At 36.2% G+C, this 19,647-nt stretch overlaps 2 protein-coding genes across 2 annotated transcripts; one reads left to right on the forward strand and one right to left on the reverse strand.

Annotated features, from left to right (window-relative positions):
- Positions 1-4,888: 4,888 nt before the first annotated feature.
- LOC104898516 (organelle RRM domain-containing protein 2, mitochondrial) lies at positions 4,889-8,511 on the reverse strand. The gene is made up of 3 exons (XM_010685606.4): positions 8,243-8,511; positions 5,497-5,565; positions 4,889-5,410 (listed from the first exon to the last, which is right to left on the reverse strand). The coding sequence occupies exons 1-3, from the start codon at positions 8,367-8,369 to the stop codon at positions 5,172-5,174; spliced, it is 435 nt and encodes a 144-aa protein (XP_010683908.2). The 5' UTR covers positions 8,370-8,511; the 3' UTR covers positions 4,889-5,171.
- Positions 8,512-16,169: 7,658 nt separating this feature from the next.
- LOC104898517 (hypothetical protein) lies at positions 16,170-19,451 on the forward strand. Its single transcript, XM_010685607.4, has 2 exons — positions 16,170-16,419; positions 17,285-19,451. Exon 2 carries the CDS (start codon positions 17,286-17,288, stop codon positions 19,008-19,010), a length of 1,725 nt encoding a protein of 574 aa, XP_010683909.2. The 5' UTR covers positions 16,170-16,419; position 17,285; the 3' UTR covers positions 19,011-19,451.
- Positions 19,452-19,647: the final 196 nt, after the last annotated feature.

The raw sequence follows: 19,647 nt of genomic DNA on the forward strand, positions 1-19,647 counted from the left end.
AACATTACCCTTTTTTTTTTTTTCTAACACTTTTATTAATGAATAACATTTTCTTACTCAATTCCATGAAATCGATATTTTTATCCCTAATTCATTAGAAGTTTTTAAAAACAGCTTATCATTTTATCATGTCTATTTTCCAATTTCGCACTAGACATGATATTACAAAATACTAATAAAATCAATTATGAAATTGTATAAATAATAATAAATCTGATAATTAAAAGTGACACGGGACATCGCTGGAACCAGATTACTATTAGCTCTTAATTCCAATACAGTCTCTTTTACTAGAATTACTGTTATTTTATTAAAATTACTTCTTTTTTTCCAAAGGATCCGTACGTAAGAAATTGCTAAGTTCTTTTTAATCCGTACGACTGATATAAATTCCTCTGATTAGCCCACATAAAGCTCGAGTGCCTGATGAATAGTGACAGTGGAGCACATTAACTAGACTATTCCTGGGATGCTCTTTTGCTAGATTTCGTTGGTCCAAACTTTTGAATCATGTCCTTACATGTTACATTGTTTATGATAATGAGATATGCCAAATTGCCAATCACATATTTACATCGACAAAAAAGAATTGATATGGCCGACCAATTTAAAGAGGCCATCCTTATTGGTGATTTGGTTATCCCAAGCCATCTCCCTCATATTGGATGAATTGGTAATTTGCTTCCTTTGCAAGTTAATTTAGATTTCGTTTTAAGATATTAAATTAAACCTTTTCTAAAATACTGTTGTCTATGTATGAAATAGAGAAATCTTAGTGAAATGTAAGAGAAATGTTTGAACCAAACCAAGAAGGATTTCGACATGAAAATTGGGAAGGTTCAAGCCTGCTAGTTGAAGCATAATGGAGTACATGAAGTGGTGAATAGGGATGCCAATTCAGTCTGACTTCGATCCTTGTCTGATCCAAGTCAAAGGAAAAAATTCGATCCCACTCTGGAAAAAAAAAAGATAATCATAATCTGAATCTGACTCCATTTAAAAAGTCTGACTTCAAGTTGGAACAAGGTCGGAGTCGGATCCCATGAAAAAAACGATTCATTGGATCCAACTCCAATATTGAGGCAATTAGTCTTATTTTTGTCACATTAACGCATTATGTATGTATACTCTGATTCTGACTTTTAGGCAATTGTATTATATAAGATTTTCCCGTTAAAAAATGATAGTTAAAAAATAGTAATGATTAAATTATTTGTATTATCTAAGATTTTCATATGATTGCTAAACTATATAGTAATGACTAGATTATTCAAAAAAATGGGGTGAAAAAATTAAAGTCGGATCGGCCGGAGTCAGGTGTTAGGATTTCAAGTCAGACCGGATTAAGATTATCGGAGTCGGATGTCGGAGCCAAATTTAAAATCCAATTTCTTGTAGGATCAGAGTCGGATTATGCATAATTCGGTCCAAGTTCGACCCCATTGTGATTAGGAACATAATTGATGATGTAGCATAATAAATTTCTCATTAGTCAGTGTTTTTGTGTAGAGCAGAAGTTGCTCATCATTAGTAAGTGTTTTTATGTACAGTAGAAGATGCTAAAACCTTTAAGTTACCTAGCTCTAACTACCGTAACCCATTGCTTGCCAGATTTATTGAGTATAGATTGATAGGCATATGTTACAATTTACATAGTTCAACCTAGTTTGAACATACATGAAAGATTTCAATCTTTTAAGACTTCCAAATCCAATCCCCCCCACCCCCATAGGAACACCCTAATTTAATTTTCGCGCGAAATGAAAAAGCGAAAAGTCGATAAGAAAAAGCCACTTACTAAACATCCTCCTGAGTCTAGGAGTATAAGTGGCTTCCTCTCTCCCAACAGTGGTATCCTAGGATTGGTCTTGCCTGAAGAAAATATCAATAATAGCAACTATGAATAACTGAGGCAACTTGTAGTTCACTCGTTGGAAGAAAGTATGAATAATGGGTTCTTTTGTTTTTATATGACTTCCCTAGTTTTTTTTAACTATCGTGATTCCACACCCTTTTCAAATACTCCAGAAGGCAAAATGCCCCCTTTGTTACTAAACAGTTCTCTTAAAGATAGTTAACGACAAAACTAGTGATATTATTATCTCATTAATTAAACCCCTAGGCCCCAAACCTCTAAGTCAATTGAAAAGTCATGTCTCTTCCCTGAAACACATACACCATTACTTTTTCCAAAATATCTACTCCCTCTGTTCAAAATATAAAACACGCACGATATTTAACGTCAGACTTTGACCGCTAATTACTCTCGATCTACATTGATAAAAAAAATAAAATAATGTTATTATAATACTTTTCGAGACAGATCCAACAATACAATTTTTTTAATTTTTGTTTACCATAGTATGAGAGATATTTTTGGTCAACAAATTTTCGTAAAGCGTGAATGTTTTACATTTTGAAACAAATGGAGCATATCTATATACTTCCTCCATTCGGAATTAAATGCAACCATTCAACTTTTTCACCATTCATACTTTTCACTTTGAATAATTAAGATTTGTGATTTATACATAATGGAAAAAAAATATAGTCAAGTGAAATCTTGTTAGATTTATCTCGTGACTTACTTTCATAAAAATATACTTTTTAAATTTTTACTTTAAAAAAACTCAAATGGACCCGGTACACACTAAATTAGTGTGCACCGGAGGTATTAACTTCATATAATGCGTTTTACAAAGATATAGTGAACTTATATACAGTATAGTATATTTTATTAACGGAAAACATCAAGTGGAATTATATGCAAGATGGTGGATCACTACAAAAAAAAGCTTATATAGCGACGGATTTTTGGAGACGGATATATATCCGTTTCTAATTTAGAGACGGAATATTGATAATCCGTCTCTAAATTTATTTAGAGACGGATTTTTCAAATCCGTCTCTAAATTAGAGACGGATTTTTAAATCCATCTCTAACTTTAGGGACGGATTTTAAAAATCCGTCCCTAAATTAGAGACGGATGTCTCGAAATAAATTTAGAGACGGATTTTGAAAATCCGTCTCTAACTTAGGGACGGATATTGATAATCCGTCCCTAAAGTTAGAGACGGATTTTTAAATCCGTCTCTAAAGTTAGAGACGGATTTAAAAATCCGTCTCTAAATTTACATATGAATATTTTATTGCACGTATTTAATTTAGAGACGGATTTTCAAAATCCGTCTCTAATTTAGGGACGGTTTTTAGAATCCGTCTCTAATTGAGGGACGGATTTTTAGAATCCGTCTCTAAATTTAGAGACGGATTCTAAAAATCCGTCTCTAAATTCAAATATGAATATTTTATTGCGCTTCTTTAATTTAGGGACGGATTTTAAAAATCCGTCTCTAAGTTAGAGACGGATTTTAGAAATCCGTCTCTAATTTAGAGACGGATTTTAGAAATCCGTCTCTAATTTAGAGACGGATTTTAAAATCCGTCTCTAATTTAGGGACGGATTTGAAAATCCGTCTCTAAATTAGGGACGGATTTTTGAATCCGTCTCTAATATTTCTTCTACATATTACCAATATTATGTAGAGAAGTATACAAGTTGTATTTGGTGTAGTTGGTTGTAGCTTCTTCTCGTTTCTTTGAGGTTACAAGTTCGATTCCTACGAACAGCGATTCTTGCGACTGTGGAGTCTTCTTATCCATTCCCTTGTAGAGCTTAACCGGGTTTACTTAAGGGATATTCCTAAATGGTAATGAGATCAACTTGAACTAGGTAGGTAATAATAGGTGATTAAATATAATCATGATAATATTAGGAACTATCGTGTTGTAAATTTCGTTTATATATTTTTTATACTTTCAGCGAATTTAGAGACGGATTTTCAAAATCCGTCTCTAAGTTTAGAGACGGATTTGCAAAATCCGTCTCTAAAGTTTAGAGACGGATTTCGAAAATCCGTCTCTAAGCTTAGAGACGGATTTCCAAAATCCGTCTCTAAACTTTAGAGACGGATTTTTAAAATCCGTCTCTAACTCGAATTAGCGACAAGGGTTTTAGAGAGGGACAATATCCGTCTCTAAATCCGTCTCTAAGCCCATACAGCGACGGATTTGACCTTTTTAGGGACGGATTTTGTCCGTCTCTAAATGGAATTTTTTTTGTAGTGGATGAATAAAGAAAAATGTTTTAACATACATGAAGATCTAAGTTGCGTAAAGTATATATCATAACACGTGTTCTAACATATAAAATGATTTAGTTTTTGTATGATATAGTGATTGTTTGAATGATATAATGAGTTTCTTCTTGATATAATGTGTTTGAATGATATAGTGTATTTCTGAATGATATAGTGTGTGTTTGAATGATATAATACGTATGTCTGAATAATATAGTGGGTTTTGCATGATATAGTATGGATCTGAATTATATAGTGGGTTTTTGCATAATATAGTGAATTTCCGCATGAAATAGTGAATTGTTCAGTAATGATACGTTCTTTTGGCCTGGTGCACAAAAATGTTAACGTGAACCGCGTTCACACAAATCAAATTGTTTTTAATGTAATTATAGATATTTGTAGTCAAAATAATATTTCCACATGCATAAAAGTGAATTTGTTGCATTTAATTCGAAACGGACAAAGTATAAACAAAATGTCTGAATAATATAGTGGGTTTTGCATGATATAGTATGGATCTGAATTATATAGTGGGTTTTTGCATAATATAGTGAATTTCCGCATGAAATAGTGAATTGTTCAGTAATGATACGTTCTTTTGGCCTGGTGCACAATAATGTTAACGTGAACCACGTTCACACAAATCAAATTGTTTTTAATGTAATTATAGATATTTGTAGTCAAAATAATATTTCCACATGCATAAAAGTGAATTTGTTGCATTTAATTCGAAACGAACAAAGTATAAACAAAATAAAATCAACAGTTTATTTATTCATCTAATAATACTAGGAATATGCAATAGTTTTATGTGAATTTGTCATTGCCAAAAACATCCAACTACTTCAACAATCACTCACCAAAACTCCAAAAGAGCATAAAGTGACCAATCTTGTTCCAGTGTACACTATTAACGAGTCATCAAACAAAATTTGTACTTTATCCACTATTAAGTCTTAATAATGCTTTAGTACCTTGTCAATATATCTTTTTAATTGATTTCCCAGTTGCGAGATATAAGCAGGCTTTCATTGGCCGCACCATCCAACAGTTTTATTTACGGTGAAGCCACTTTGTTGAGGTTGTGACTCGTGTTGAGGTGGCGGTCTAGGCTCCCTTGGTTTAGCAGGATCAACAAAGATAACCCAACCATCTAAGAACTTGGAGTTCATTCCTTCACGTGCTCTCTCGGCATCTTCGATATTGGCATATGTCACAAAACCGAATCCCTTTGATTTACCCGTAGGTCTGTCCACAACAACTTTTGCTGCACACACATTTCAACATCGATTAGCTGCCAATTAGATCATTACCAAGAAAATTAGTTGAAATGGTCGGCAATTTCAAAGATACCTTCAACAAGCTCTCCAAAGGCAGCAAACGCTTCTTTGAATTTTTCATCTGTAGTCTGTCTTGAAAGACCTGTACCAAGTCCACAGACGAAAAAAAGCCTCTTTCAATTTTGATTCAAACCCATCCGAAACTAATAGCTCTATGAGTTAATAATTATTGTTATGATAGCTAGGGTAGAAACTAATAAATAAAGGAACTGGGAGAAGGGAAGGCATAAAACTAATGTTAAGAGTTTTGTTCTTGTGAGAGATTCAAGCCTCTTCAAAGCTTGTTACTACTTTACATTTTCTGCAATTTCCATTTAATCAATACACAACCATTTTTAGTCCCTAATCACTATCTTAATCTAGAATTAGTCATGTCAGTTCATTACAAAATGACAGCAGTTTATTTTGCAGCATTTCATCCTATTTTCAATATTACATCCAGAATTGGAAACTCAAAAAAAGCATTTGCTAAAGACATCTGATAGTGGAAAAAATAACTCTATGGTCTAGCAAAACACCTGGTCAACAACAGTATAAGAGCACTTCCTATGGGAGAATGAAACAGTGATCAGTTGATCAACAGCATGTAGCTTCCTGCTTCTGCATTGAAGTACAGGCTGTCAGACAAGAAACTACTTGCATCTAGCAAATACATCAAATGCTCATTTCTAAAGAAAAATATTGGATATCTTAATGTTAAATCCTATATGTGAAATAGGAAGGAAGTATATTCCACACCCGAGTGAAGATACATACTTTCCTCCATAACAAAATAGATGTTACACTTTGAAAAATGCACAGATGCACTATCCACCAACTACATTTGACCATGCATTTTTTTGTTTTAGATAAAATCAACCATTACTATATAATATGTTGTTGAATTTGTTTCAATGTATACTTTTGTAATATCAACTTCTAATATTTTTTTACTAATACACAAAAAAAGTTATTAATGGTCAAAGTGTTGTATGACAAGCGTGAAAGTCAAAGTGTAACATCTATTTTGTTACGGAGAAAGTATGTCATCACATACTCATATTTCTACCGTTTCAATATCTAACTTTTGGAGATGCCATTCTCATTCGTAAACCTGAAGATGATCCCTTATGCCTAGGCAAATCATGGCTAAGAGAGTACTCGTACTAGCACCATGGAAGGCCAAAACTGACTAATTTGAATCACCTCATATCTCCTTCTAGTAAACTCTATCACAATAAGCCATATGAGTATATAATAATAGGCAAAAAAATAGGAGGAGGTGATGATTTGAAGTGGACCTTCAAAAATTATAAAAGGAAGTATTTCGTCAAATATAGATATTAATTAATGCTCCTCGAAGAAAAGGTAACATTCGTATCAAAGGCTGTCAAGAACATACTTCCTCTGTAAAGAAATAGTTGCACTATTTTATGTTTCAAGCTTGTCGATGCATGGTTTCAAACATAAATATTTCTAATTATCAATAAGTAAAAGTTATAAAAAGGTAATATTAAAAAAATATGCAATGAGACGAATCTAACCAAATCTCATGTGACTATCTTTATCCTAAAATATAAATATCAAAGTGCAAGATGTGAATGGTTTATACAATGCAAATTGTGCAACTACTTCTAAACTGATGAAGTATAACAGAGAAGCAAAGGACTCTTTTCAACCATACCACAATGACCCCAAAACTCCTGAATATGTAACAACTAACTAGGGCAAAGAACTATAATCATTAAAATCTCAAAGCATATGAAAAACAACCAATGATCCGACTTGGCTTACCTGCATTTTGTAGACCTCCAGTCAAGGAGGTAGAACTTATACCGCATAATGAAAAGGAAAAATAAAACTGTTTGCACAACAACACAATCTCTAAATTGAACCACAAATTAAAAGGCCCATTTTTTCACGTTCATTTCCAGTCTAAAGAAAGATAAACAAGCCTTCTCAAACTAAAATGCTGACAAATGACGACTACCATAAAACTTTCAACTCAAAAATATCTTTTGCCACATATTCTAGACAAACAAGTACCTCTTGAACAACCCCCAATTTCAACATCAATAAATAACATGTAAACATCATAGTAATATCATCGATCTCCCTGCAATCAAGCTCGTCTTCTAACGCTTTGATGCCTAACACATCTCTATCAACCCTATCAAAAATGCCACATGAAGAAGTACAAAAGTTCACAGGTCACCTTTGCAACTTTCACCTCCCCTTCATTCTTCTCCAAAGTCTGTCTCAAGCACAACCCATATCACCAATAATCCGGTCTATCAAAAATACCCCCCCCCCCCCCCCCAAAAAAAAACATAAATTTCCATAGGGCAGAGCACTTATTAATACCCCCAACCTTTCTTCCCTATCCCCCCCCCCCTTACCTTCCCCCAATAAAAATGACTTCTTAGTCCTATCGATTCAAAACCGGGAAAAGCTCGCCACGAGAAATGAAGCATCTGTTTCGGAAATAGAACCTTCTCAAACACTAAAACATCTAAAACATCTTATAACCTAAATAAATAAACAGCCGTTACAACATTCTCCATTGTTGATGAAAATTCTAACCAGATACTTGAAAAAGACGAACTAACAGAATAAGTTTTGATCCCCAAACATACTCTTAGCTACTTATCATCTTTCATTGTTATCAGCAGCTGAACTGATAAATTTTCAAGTACAAAATTCGATTAAACAGAGAATTGCATGCGTTTAAACCAAAATCAAATGTGCAAATATATATAAAGAAAAGGTGTTAATCATACCGCTGACGAAGAGCTTAGGAGAAGTGAGAGTGGCGTTGAGGCGAATTGAAGAGAGTTGCGATTGAAGAATTGGTGAAGCAGAAGAAAGTCTGTTGTAAATATTACGAAGATTTTGAGCAAATGCCATAGTTAAAAGCTGAGAAATGAGAAAATTGATTTGGGGTTTTAGGGTTTAGGGTTTTTGATTTGCGAAAAACTAAGGTTTGAGATAATGGGATATAAAAGGAAAGTTGGAGAGAAGCAAAAAGTAGAAAAAGAAATAATAATAACAACTTAAACGAACTAATATTGGGGAGGAAGGCTTAAGATTGGTTTCATATTTAGGATAAAAGATATTGAGTCTAGGCCCAAAGACAACGGGCCAGCCAGGTACACATTTGAAGTGGATTTTTTTTAGTAAAGTGTGAGGATGATACAAAGCCCCTTTTAAATATAAGATGTTTCTTTGGAATTGTAAACATAACATCCTCCCTAGTCCCTAATAATCTACTATACATCGCCTCTCATTTGATTCCTTCCTTTGATGTTGGTGGTAATGGTGTTACTGAGGATTTCATCCACTTATTCATAGATTGCGGCTCTGCCTCGTTCATTTGGAAACGACAGTTTGAGTACTCTTTTCCTTAGGCCTTTTTGAATTTTTTTCAATTTAAGGTGACAGGAGTGGCTGAAGTTTAATCTTCAACAAAATGATGTATGGAAGCTTCGGTTTTCTACCCTAATATGACATATTTGGCGCAATCGAAACAAAGCGGTTTCCCAGTATGCCATCACCCACCCTCGACTTTTGTTTCATAGGGTGATGGCGGATCTTACTACTAACCTAAATGTTTTTCAGGTTTAAGATGTTCCAGGGACTTTGGTCAGGGACCGAGCGAGATGGAGATCTTCTAGGAAGGATTTTGTGAAGCTTAATATGGATGCTACTTGGCGTGCAGATCCTTGTGTGGATGGAATTGGCAGAGTTTTCAGGAACGCAGAGGAATTTAGGAATTCGATTTCTCCAGGAAAGTGGTGACGACCTCTGCTGAAGCGACTGGGTTGTTGGTCATCCGTTAAGGTCTTCAAATTGCCTAGGATAGTAATTACCTCAAGTTGGAAGTAGAATGTGATGCCCTTGTAATGGTGAACCTCATCAAGAACCCTGAACGTGCTGAGAATCACATTACATGGGTTGTGAATCTTGATATTTGCATTCTGCTATGAAGAAAGTAAGAAGGTAGAGTTTATTCACACCAGGAGGGAGGCAAACCAGGTGGCCTATCTTATGGTGGCCCAGCTGAGTTTCAAGCAGATGAGAGAGTCATCTATATTATGACTTTTGACTTTGCAGTGGAGGCCTATAATAAGGATTTGGACTTTTGAGAATGTATCCTCCTCTTCTATTAATTATTTTGGGCTTTTGGGTGGCTTTTCCTTTGCTTTTGTTAAAAGACACTAGGTTGTATTTTGGGTTACTATAACTCCTTTTGATCAACTGGGTTGATTGTAATGTTTGTGGTTATTTAATACAAGTTTCTCACTTTTTATAAAAAAAAGAATAAGAGTATACCCAATGGTTGATCCAAAATCTTGGATCATCAATTATTTTAATACTTCATGTCTCTTCTACCTCATTCATGATCTACTATTAATTTTTATGATCTCTTAACCCACAGTAGATGAATTTTAGATCTTCACATTTTCTTTCTTACATTTTACCATACTATTAATCATAATTTTTTGTATCCCGTATGAAAATTTGGATCATTTTGAGAATTGAGATCAATTTGAGAACTAGACGATTGAACATTTGGATTAATGTGAGATTGTTGAGGTGATCTTTTGGATTTTGGAGTGTTTCTTTTTTTGCCGATTTCGGGATCCATAATCAATCTTTATTATGAGAAATTTATTTTTGTGGGGTGGATAAATGATGAAGGAAACAAATATGACTAAGATGTGTAGAAGTAGCTCAATATTGGTCTCTATGTATAGACAAAAAATAATGGTTGTTGGTGCTTTTTTGAAAAAATATTTAAACAGTAGATATGGTCGTTGTGAAAATTTTTAACACTGCTAATTCAATGCAATATAGACCATTAGATTGATGAATTGGGGATGGTTAGATCTCTGTCGTGCAACAGAAGTGGGAATCGCGTTAGTTTTCTCCTTGTCTCTGCATGTGTCATGTGTACAAGGAACCACCTTTTTTTTTGTTGAGTTTAAATCGTTTCAACGATCAAATCTTCCTTCTCTTTCACCCTTTTTTTCTCTCTCCTGTCTATTTATTGCTTTTTATACCTTCTCTCCTCTTGATTTATAGCTTAGATCAACCAATGGTTATACTCAAGGAAGATTATGATGTCTGGAGAACATTCATTATACATGCGGGTGCAACATATGCATAATACATACAAAACTATTTTTTGCTCATCTAAAGTTCTCCTTTACGTATATTTTGCTCATTATGAGGATTTCAAATGAGTGATGAGCAAAAAAAAATAACCTTGGGTATATTATGCTCACTAACTAATACATGTTACATAATGAATTATTATTAAGGATGGAAATGGATGATGGATCATCCATCACCCTTTTAACCCGGTTTTTTAAATGGATGAAAAATCCGATTTAAATGGATGGAAAGCGGGTGGTGGGTGAGAATTTTTTCACCCGTCACCCGATCCATCACCCGTTTAACCTCCAACCCATCACACATTTATTAAGTTTTACATGTAAATAAACTTACTTACTTTTTATATTTTTGATAGAAACATTTTATATCATGTATATCATATCACAAATTTCATTAGAAAATATACTACATGGTTTCACCCGTTTATCACCCACACACCCGTTTCACTCGATGGGTGACGGATGGATGGATGCGGGTGGAGCGGATGGATGCAGGTGATGCTCCACCCGTCCCGAATCCCATCCATTTCCATCCCTAATTATTATAATATACTTATTAGGTATTCTATAATAAATCATTTTATAATAACCTTCAGGGGTGGGGATGTGGGGGGAGCTTTGGGGGTGGGGCTGCGGGGGGGGGGGGGGCTTCGAGGGTTGGGGAGCTGTTGGGCTACGGGGAAGGAGGAAGGGGGGCTTTGAGGGTGGAAGAACTGTTGGGCTACGGGGGAGGGGGTTAGGGGGCAACATGGGAGGCTGCGGGGAGTGGGGGAAGGAGGCTTCGGGAATGGTGGAGCAGTGGGGGGAAGGGGTAGGGATGGGGGAGGGGTGATGGTTGGGTGGTTAGGGTTAATTAAGGGTTAAAATTAGGGTTAGAGGGGGTTAGGTGTAGATGATTTGATTAAGATTAGAGGGGGATGAGGGGTTAATGAATGACGAACGTTTAACACCGTTAGTCACAAGGGTGATTTGATGTATTTTTTAAAAAGTCAGAAGTATATGGTGAATTTGGAAACTCGCAAGGTTATATGGTGCGAAACAAAATTGTCAAAACTCCCCTCGTTCACAAGTTGTAGCATGACATAACCTTGAATCCCCACTCCTAGTTTCAAGCACCTTTGAAGCATAATCAGTTAGCTGCCGTGGCTCCACGTTAATGGCTTTGTCAAACCTTGCACCAATTCTCTTCATAGACCAGACTCTTAGGGCTAAAAAATTATAGAAAAATATTAGACCAATAATATTTGAGAACTTGCAAAAAAAAAAAAAAAAAAGTTATAGATGTATACCTTCAAGTAGATTGAGCACATGTAAATCTCTATGAGCTTGGTGCACGCATTGAAACTTTCTACAAAGTTTGTGAAATTGTATTCACAACTGATTGTTGTGTCAAACATATGTTCAAATCACTGTTATGTTGTGTTATCTAGGTATGCAACAACATCTTCATCAAAAGCCATTATGTTCTCCATAGCTTTGTTGAACACATATGTGTTGTAGGCATTTGCTGCAATCCAGAACAATTATAGAAGGTTGATTCACTCCAGCCTGCATTCTTGTAGTTCATGTCAAGTGCTGGCAACAGACCCTTCCACTTGCCTTGGAAAACACCCTATCGACAACACCATCGACCTCTCTCATCTTCTTCATTGATGAAGCACCAATCATCCTTGGAACACCCTTCTTTGTCAAAGCAAAGCCTCAAGTTCGTAATAGAGAAGTACTCCCAAGACTATGTGCTTCAGTATCAACTATATCCCATAGGATTTAAAAAAATTATCACTATTACCATCCACACTAAGAGCTGACAACAAATCCCATTATAGTATCCACTCAAATGTGCCCCATCAATGCCTATCAAAGGCCTACAACCCCTTAAAAACCCTCTAACTTGTGAAGTAAAGGAAAAGAAACTTGCCTTGAACTTTGGTGCGACCTGATTGTGCTCCCTGTGTAAGTAATTAGTGCATATGACCCTGGGCATGTGGGCTTTATCACCTCAGTATATGTAGGTCGTAAGCTATAAACCTCAGCAAAACCCCCATAAATATGCTCCTTAGCCATTATTTTGACTTTATAAAACAGTTTCCTCTTAACTGACACCCTGAACATCTCCTATGTTATCCTTTGCAAAGACTCCATTGGAATTTCAAGAGTTGTCTTTATTACATCCTAACAAATGCCCACACAACTAACTAGAAGAAACCATGGGGTTCTCTTCTAACCTCCCGCGGGTGGTGTGTTACCCCATGATAGTCTTGATGGCCCAACTGATCTTATCAGTTAATCTGGAAGCATGTATCCTCCAATCATATGCTTTCATGATACAACAAGTTATAAATCTCTTGTTATCGACATTTATTACACAAAGACCAAAGCCCTCTTGAATGCAGAAGTCCTTCAGAAAACATCAAGAAAATACTTCCCTAGCTAGAAAGATCAACCAAGGCTCTAGTGTAATAGACCCTTATGGTTGTTCACTCCAAATTTTACTATTCTTGTATAATTTGTCCATGGTAGAGCTCCCATCCAGGATAGCTTCAAAAGCTTTCTCAGATACACTATCATATAGAAGGTTATCATCCCCCTCTTAGACCACAAAATCCCCTAAAACATCATTATCCTCTAAGGCTTCTTCATCCTCGATCCCCAACAACAAACTCTTCATCATCTCCATCATCATCATCACCAAAACCCAAACCAACATTCCTTGATATCCATCCACTTTCCTCCCAGTTCCTTGTCTTCTTGGAACATAATTGTCGTGTTTTTTTAGCTGTGGTTTTAGGCACTCTAAAACTTGTGGGTCTAACCTTCACCTTCCCTTTGACTACTGGTGATGTTGGGGGCTGTGAAGGGGTGGCCTGTGACTCTATGAGGAAGTTGGATATGAATAAGGTGGTCATGTAGGCTGTGAAATCGGAGGTGAAGTTGCCTCAGTTGGAGTATGTTGTGACTGGGTGGGATGTGAAATAGGTGGTGATGCAGACTTAGTTGGGGTGGGTTGTGAGGGGAAGGATAGTGAGGGGATGGGCTATGAGGAGGCGGGGTCATGCTTAGTTGGGGTGGACTGTTGTTGTTCTTGGGGTTGATAATCAATTTTAAATTTAGGGTCGCCCTTCTTCTTGGGCCTTGGGGTCAGATTTTTCCTCTTGTGTGTTGTTGTTTTCGCTGCTGTGGTTTCTTTTCTAAGTGTTCTCTTTGTGGGTGTTGATTTTGTGGGTTGTGGCTCTTCATTAAGTCCAGGCTCATTAGTAGATTGTGCATCACTTGCGTTGGGCTATTGTTGTTCAATTGAGAGGAGTCAAGGAACACTTCATCAGGTTCTTGGGTTGAGTACACTCTTATGTACTAAACCTTATCATTGTCTACAAACAACATAGGCACCTCAACAGCAACACGCAAAACCTTTGCATACAATTGCTCTTCTTCCATTCTCCTCTGCTATTCCTCTTGTTTCCTCCTTTCATTCTCCTCTTCCTCTTATCTTCTAATTTCCTCACCCATCTCCCTCTGTAATATCTCCTGCATTCTCCTAATGTTCTCAAGCTTGTCCTTTTCCTCCTTATCTTTCTTTGCAAGAACAAATCTAAAAACTTGGTAAAGGTCTGCAGTATCATCTACCATACCTCAATGGTATCCTTGCCCAAGCCCCACACCCACATCTTCATCAAAACAGAATCATTGCGCATCTCAATTTTAATTTGTTCTCAGTCTTAGGATTTTCAATTAACAGCCTAAAAAGTTTAGGCAAATACACATTTTGCTTCACTAATTCCTCAAGAAAATCCTCAAACAAACATGTTAAATTACACAAATCAGTGTCCTCCACCCTAATACCAAAATCATGCGTATTGTAATGTACCAATAACCACACAACAACCATCCTAAGAATAAGATAACATCCAAATCGAACAGAAACTAAAGAAAACCTAAATACAAAGCACAAATTTTTGAAAAAAAATAACAAGTCAAACAATCAGCTAAACCTAGCATCCTGCACGAACACAAAACATTATAGATGCGACAATTGCGAAATTACTAAGCTTTGAAGCACTTTAGGTTGAAGAAAAGGAAGTAAGAGTTTACCTTTCAAAGATTTTGATCCGTCACTTTCAAAATTTGAAGTTCTTTGCAATTCCACAAAGTCGTACTTTTTCTTCACTGTTATGTTCAAATTATTCAACTCCACAACAATCTCACCAACAACCATGCTAATGCCCATCAAATGATTACAAAATTTTGTTCAAAGGCTCCAGTTTTAGGATTCCATGGATGAAACAAAATAGAGGAGTGGAAGTTGAGGGGACAGATTTTTTGGAAGTGAAGTGATGGTTTATGACAAGCTAAGAGGTTAACGTCATGGCACCGCAAAATAATGGCAAACTTGTAAATATTGGGTAACGGTTCCGTTTAGGTGTAAGGGCATTTAATGCTAATAAACAGTGAGGGGTACTTGGTGAATTTTGAATAGTGTAAGGGTACCTGTTGAATTTTCTGAAAACTAGGAGGTAATTGGTGGAAAAATTGTAAAAAAATACTATAATGTCTGGTTCATTAACAGTTGGATTTGTGCTAACTCAGCAGTAGTTGGCAATTGGAGTTATCTTCCGCTATCACCAAGGGAATCTATGTAAAGCCTCTACATACAATGTGGGCAATACTCAAGTCTTCATTGCAGAAGCTACTAGTCTTAATCAAGGTATCCTCCTAATCACTCAAGAGAATATGCAAAAATCCAAATCGAAGACAACAACTTGCTTGTTGTTAATGCTATTCAAGGACTTTGGTGTCCCCCTTGGCAAATAGCACACATCATCCACGACACCGAAACACTTCTCAAGTCCTTCAACAGTTGGAGTATCAGATACATCTATATAGAATCAAACGAACCAACTGATTGGATAGTTAATGTTGGTCACTTAGTGAAATATGTTTTCACCATAAATACTTGTAGTAAACGATGTTTTAGGAGTTCTCCTCATTCAAAAGGTCTCTCAATCTTTCTATTTTTTTTTTTTTTTTTGATAAGGTAAGGAGAAACCTTGACAAGTTGAGGGGAATAAAGGAGATCCCAACTTGTCAAGGGTGAGGATCGATCCCAATACCTCCTAAAACCGAAAGAGAAGCTTTAACCACTAGGCTATCCCTCCCTTTCTCTCAATCTTTCTACTTGCCTTTAGAAAAAAAAATACTTCCTCCGTCCCATAATAAGTGAAACACTTTTCTCTTTTATGTGAGAGTTTTTTTTTGAGAAGTGTTTCATTTATTATGGAACGAAGGAAGTATATACAATCCTCTATTAACCATATACGCCAATATAGGACAAAGGAGTCCAATTGCCAATAAAGGGCCATACTTTGACTCTTTGAGGAAGGAGGTGAGCCCTGACTATAAAGTTCAAAAGCATGATGAACCTATATGCAATATGCTAACAGTCAGATGGTTGTCAATGTGGGCCTTAACATTAGACGACATTTCATCTCAATTCATTCATTCATTCAAATAAACGCAACTACAAAAAAGTTAAAAAAAGTTGTCACTCACTCACTCACTCAATGAATACTCATACTCTACTCTACTCCTTTGCAATAATTAATTCATAATAATAATCCTCCCCAAAAAAACACACACATCTATCCTTACACGATAACCCAGTTGCCAGTTGGTTGGGTCTGAAACTTTACTCGGATCCCACTTTCTCAATTCTCACTCCTCTTCTTCTAAGTTCAAAGTTCTTCCTCTTCTTTACTCCGCCAAACAACAGCTCAAATTTCTCGGTTAGTATTTACCCCACTTTATTTCTTCTATTTTTCTTTGTTAAACTAGTTTCTTTAGTTTCAGATTTATGCTTGTTTAAATTGGTATTTTCTGCTAATTATCTTGGTAATTATTTTTTCTTTTCAATGTAACTTTCCTGAGTTTGAAGACCCATATTTTTTGTTTGTGTAAAAGAAGTAGTTTTTATGGTGGGGGTTGAGGTGGTTATACATGGGTTGTCTTTGTTTTTTCTTTTTGCCCCTTAAAGAAATTTGATGTAGATGAATTTTAGTTCAAGTAATTTGTTGATTTTGATATCATGAGTTTTAACTTTTCATGTCAGTTGGATCTGTAACTTTACTGCATTGTCAAATTTGGCATTTTGCCTGAATTGAACAGTTGATTCTATTTGTCATGAAATGCCAGTGATTTTATCAAAGCTTGTTTTCATTACATCATGCCCCCAAATGGCTGGGTTTCTTATATTGGCTATTTTTGTAAGTAGAATTATGGATTTTAGGATATGTTCTGATTTGTTTACTGTGAATAAGGTGTCAGACTTTGACCTGATTCTTGTCTAATTTATCCTACTAGCAAAAAAAAAAAAAAAAAAACTATGAGTATTTGATTAAAATAAAAATTGCTATGGTTGATAATTTGCAAATAGCGATTTCGAGCACTTAACAAGCTTGGTTACTAATGTATAATGGTGATATGTGAATATTAGCATATCTCCGGATTCAGGCATTTCGTGTAAGTAAGGGTCACTTATCGGCAAAGTCATGATTTTTGGGTTGAATCTCATTTCGTTATGTGTTACTTTCATTGGAGTGTATTATTAGTTGTCAATATTCAGTTTAGTTTGATCTCGGTATGCTTGTGTAGGATGGGGAGTGAAGGAGTGAAAGAATCCTGGTTTAGTAGCTTGTGGGGGACCTCACGAAGAAATGGATCACATTCTGAGAAAGCTGTACTGGGCATTGTAGCATTTGAGGTGGCGACTTTGATGTCCAAGGTTATTAGCTTGTGGAATTGTTTGAGTGATATTCAGATGGCACGGTTAAGGGAAGATGTTGTTAACTCGCCTGGGATTGTAAAACTTGTATCGGATGATGAAAATTATCTCATGAACCTGGCTTTTGCGGAAATAGTTGAGAATTTGTGGTATGCCGCACACTCTGTCACTAGCTTAGGCAAGAAGTGCTCTAATCCTGTATATCATCGTTTGGACCAAATTTTTAGCAGACCTTTGGAGAACTCTCTTGAATCATACGGATGGGAGTATAGATGGAAGAAGATGGAGAAGAAAATTAAGAAAATGGAGAGATTCGTTGGTGCTACTTCACAATTGCATCAAGAGATGGAAGTTTTGGTAGAGCTTGAACAAACACTGAGGAGAATGCAGTGTAATCCAGAAACGAATAGAGTGAAATTGCTTGAATTTCAGCAGAAGGTCATTTGGCAACGCCAGGAGGTTAAAAACTTGCGACAAATGTCACCATGGTCCAGGACACATGACTACATTGTGAAATTTCTGTCAAGGTGTCTAGTTACAGTAATCGAAAGGCTCAGAATTCTGCTTGGAATTAATCAAGTTATATTTTTGGACAGAAATAATATGTCTGGGCATCCGTCTACAGCTGGAACTCTTCCTAGAAGTCGCTCATTTGTACAATCATCTGTTTATCCCTCAGAAAATCATGCCTCTATATTTTATTCAGGACCTTTGGTTAGGTCAAGCTCTTTATTGGGATTGCCCACTAGAAGTAAGAGAGCCAGTAAAAAGCAACAGAGACAGGCTCCGCAGCATGTAAATAGCCAACACAGAAAATTTTCTTTTCTAAACACAAAACGATTTTCTCAATCAGGACCTTTTAAAGGATGCATGATTGGTGCAAGCGATTCTCCAGTAGTTAAGAGTTGTATGCCGACAAGTAGTGGGCCCTCAAGTTCCGCTTCTGCAGCTATTGTATTGAGTGAGGTGGACGGAAATGTAAATAAATTGGATCCTTCTCTTTGTGATAACACAATTCCTTCAAGCGACTCTGTTTTGCTTTCACAATGTATACTATCAAATACTCCTCCATCTTCTCTGGGAAGTGCTGCCTTAAGTCTCCATTACGCAAACATTATCATATTAATAGAGAAGCTTGCTTCATCACCTCATCTGATCGCCTGTGATGCAAGAGATGATCTCTACAGTATGTTAACAACAAGCATAAGAAGCATGTTAAGGGGAAGATTAAAACTATACACTAAATCCTTGGCGTCCTCAACCTATGATTCGGCCCTTGCTACTGAATGGAGCCTGGCCATAGCTAGAATGTTGGAATGGCTTTCTCCGCTTGCACATAACACGGTTAGATGGCATTCTGAAAGGAATTATGAGAAACATCATGTTGTTCCTCGGGGGAGTGTTCTTCTAGTGCAGACCCTGTATTTTGCAAATCAATCAAAGACTGAAGCTGCAATTATAGAGCTTTTGTTGGGTTTGAACTACCTGTATAGATACGGCAAAGAAGTGAACGAGAAGGCTTTCTTGGAAGCGAGTAATAGCTGTCTTTATGGTGAATACTCTATTCAGACAGATACTATTGCTTGCAATGGTTGATCTGTTAGTGGAGCAGACATTTCTTGGTTTCTGTGATGCTAAATGGTATAGCTAAGAGCTTAGCCCAGATCGCTAGTTGTTTGGAAGCCTCATATTGGATGCATGAATGGCCTTGGTGGATTTGCTTGTATGAAGAAGACTTTGTTTCACATAGTGAGGAATCCATTTGAGATATCAGATGAGTTAACCATCTTTTACACACTAGCTTATTGCTTAAATATTCTCTCTTCCCCCCCCCCCCACCCCCCGCGCCCGATCCATAGCCACCATATATTTCAGTCTCATCATAAACTTATTGTAAAGCGTAGTTTATATTTTTATCACAAGAGTGAAGAGATGTGCGATGTAAAACTGCAGTATTTGTATGATACCTGAGAAAATTGGGCGTGTTCATATGATTATTTGAAGAAAATCAACTGTCACCGATATATCTTACTGCCTTGCTTGTGAGTATAGTATAGTCTGGCATTTAGTATGCATAATTGCATATTTCCTTGTACGTTTGAAAATCGTTCTCATTTAAAGATGCTTTTTTCTTGTGTTAATTTCTTTTCCCATTTGGTGCGTAGTATTTGCTTTACTTTCACCTGTATAATCCTTTAGTGGTAGTGAAGAAAAAAATGGCTGAGTTTCTGCC

The sequence above is a fragment of the Beta vulgaris genome, chromosome 7 (genome assembly GCF_026745355.1).
Source record: "Beta vulgaris subsp. vulgaris cultivar EL10 chromosome 7, EL10.2, whole genome shotgun sequence".
In the NCBI taxonomy this organism is placed as follows: domain Eukaryota; kingdom Viridiplantae; phylum Streptophyta; class Magnoliopsida; order Caryophyllales; family Amaranthaceae; genus Beta; species Beta vulgaris.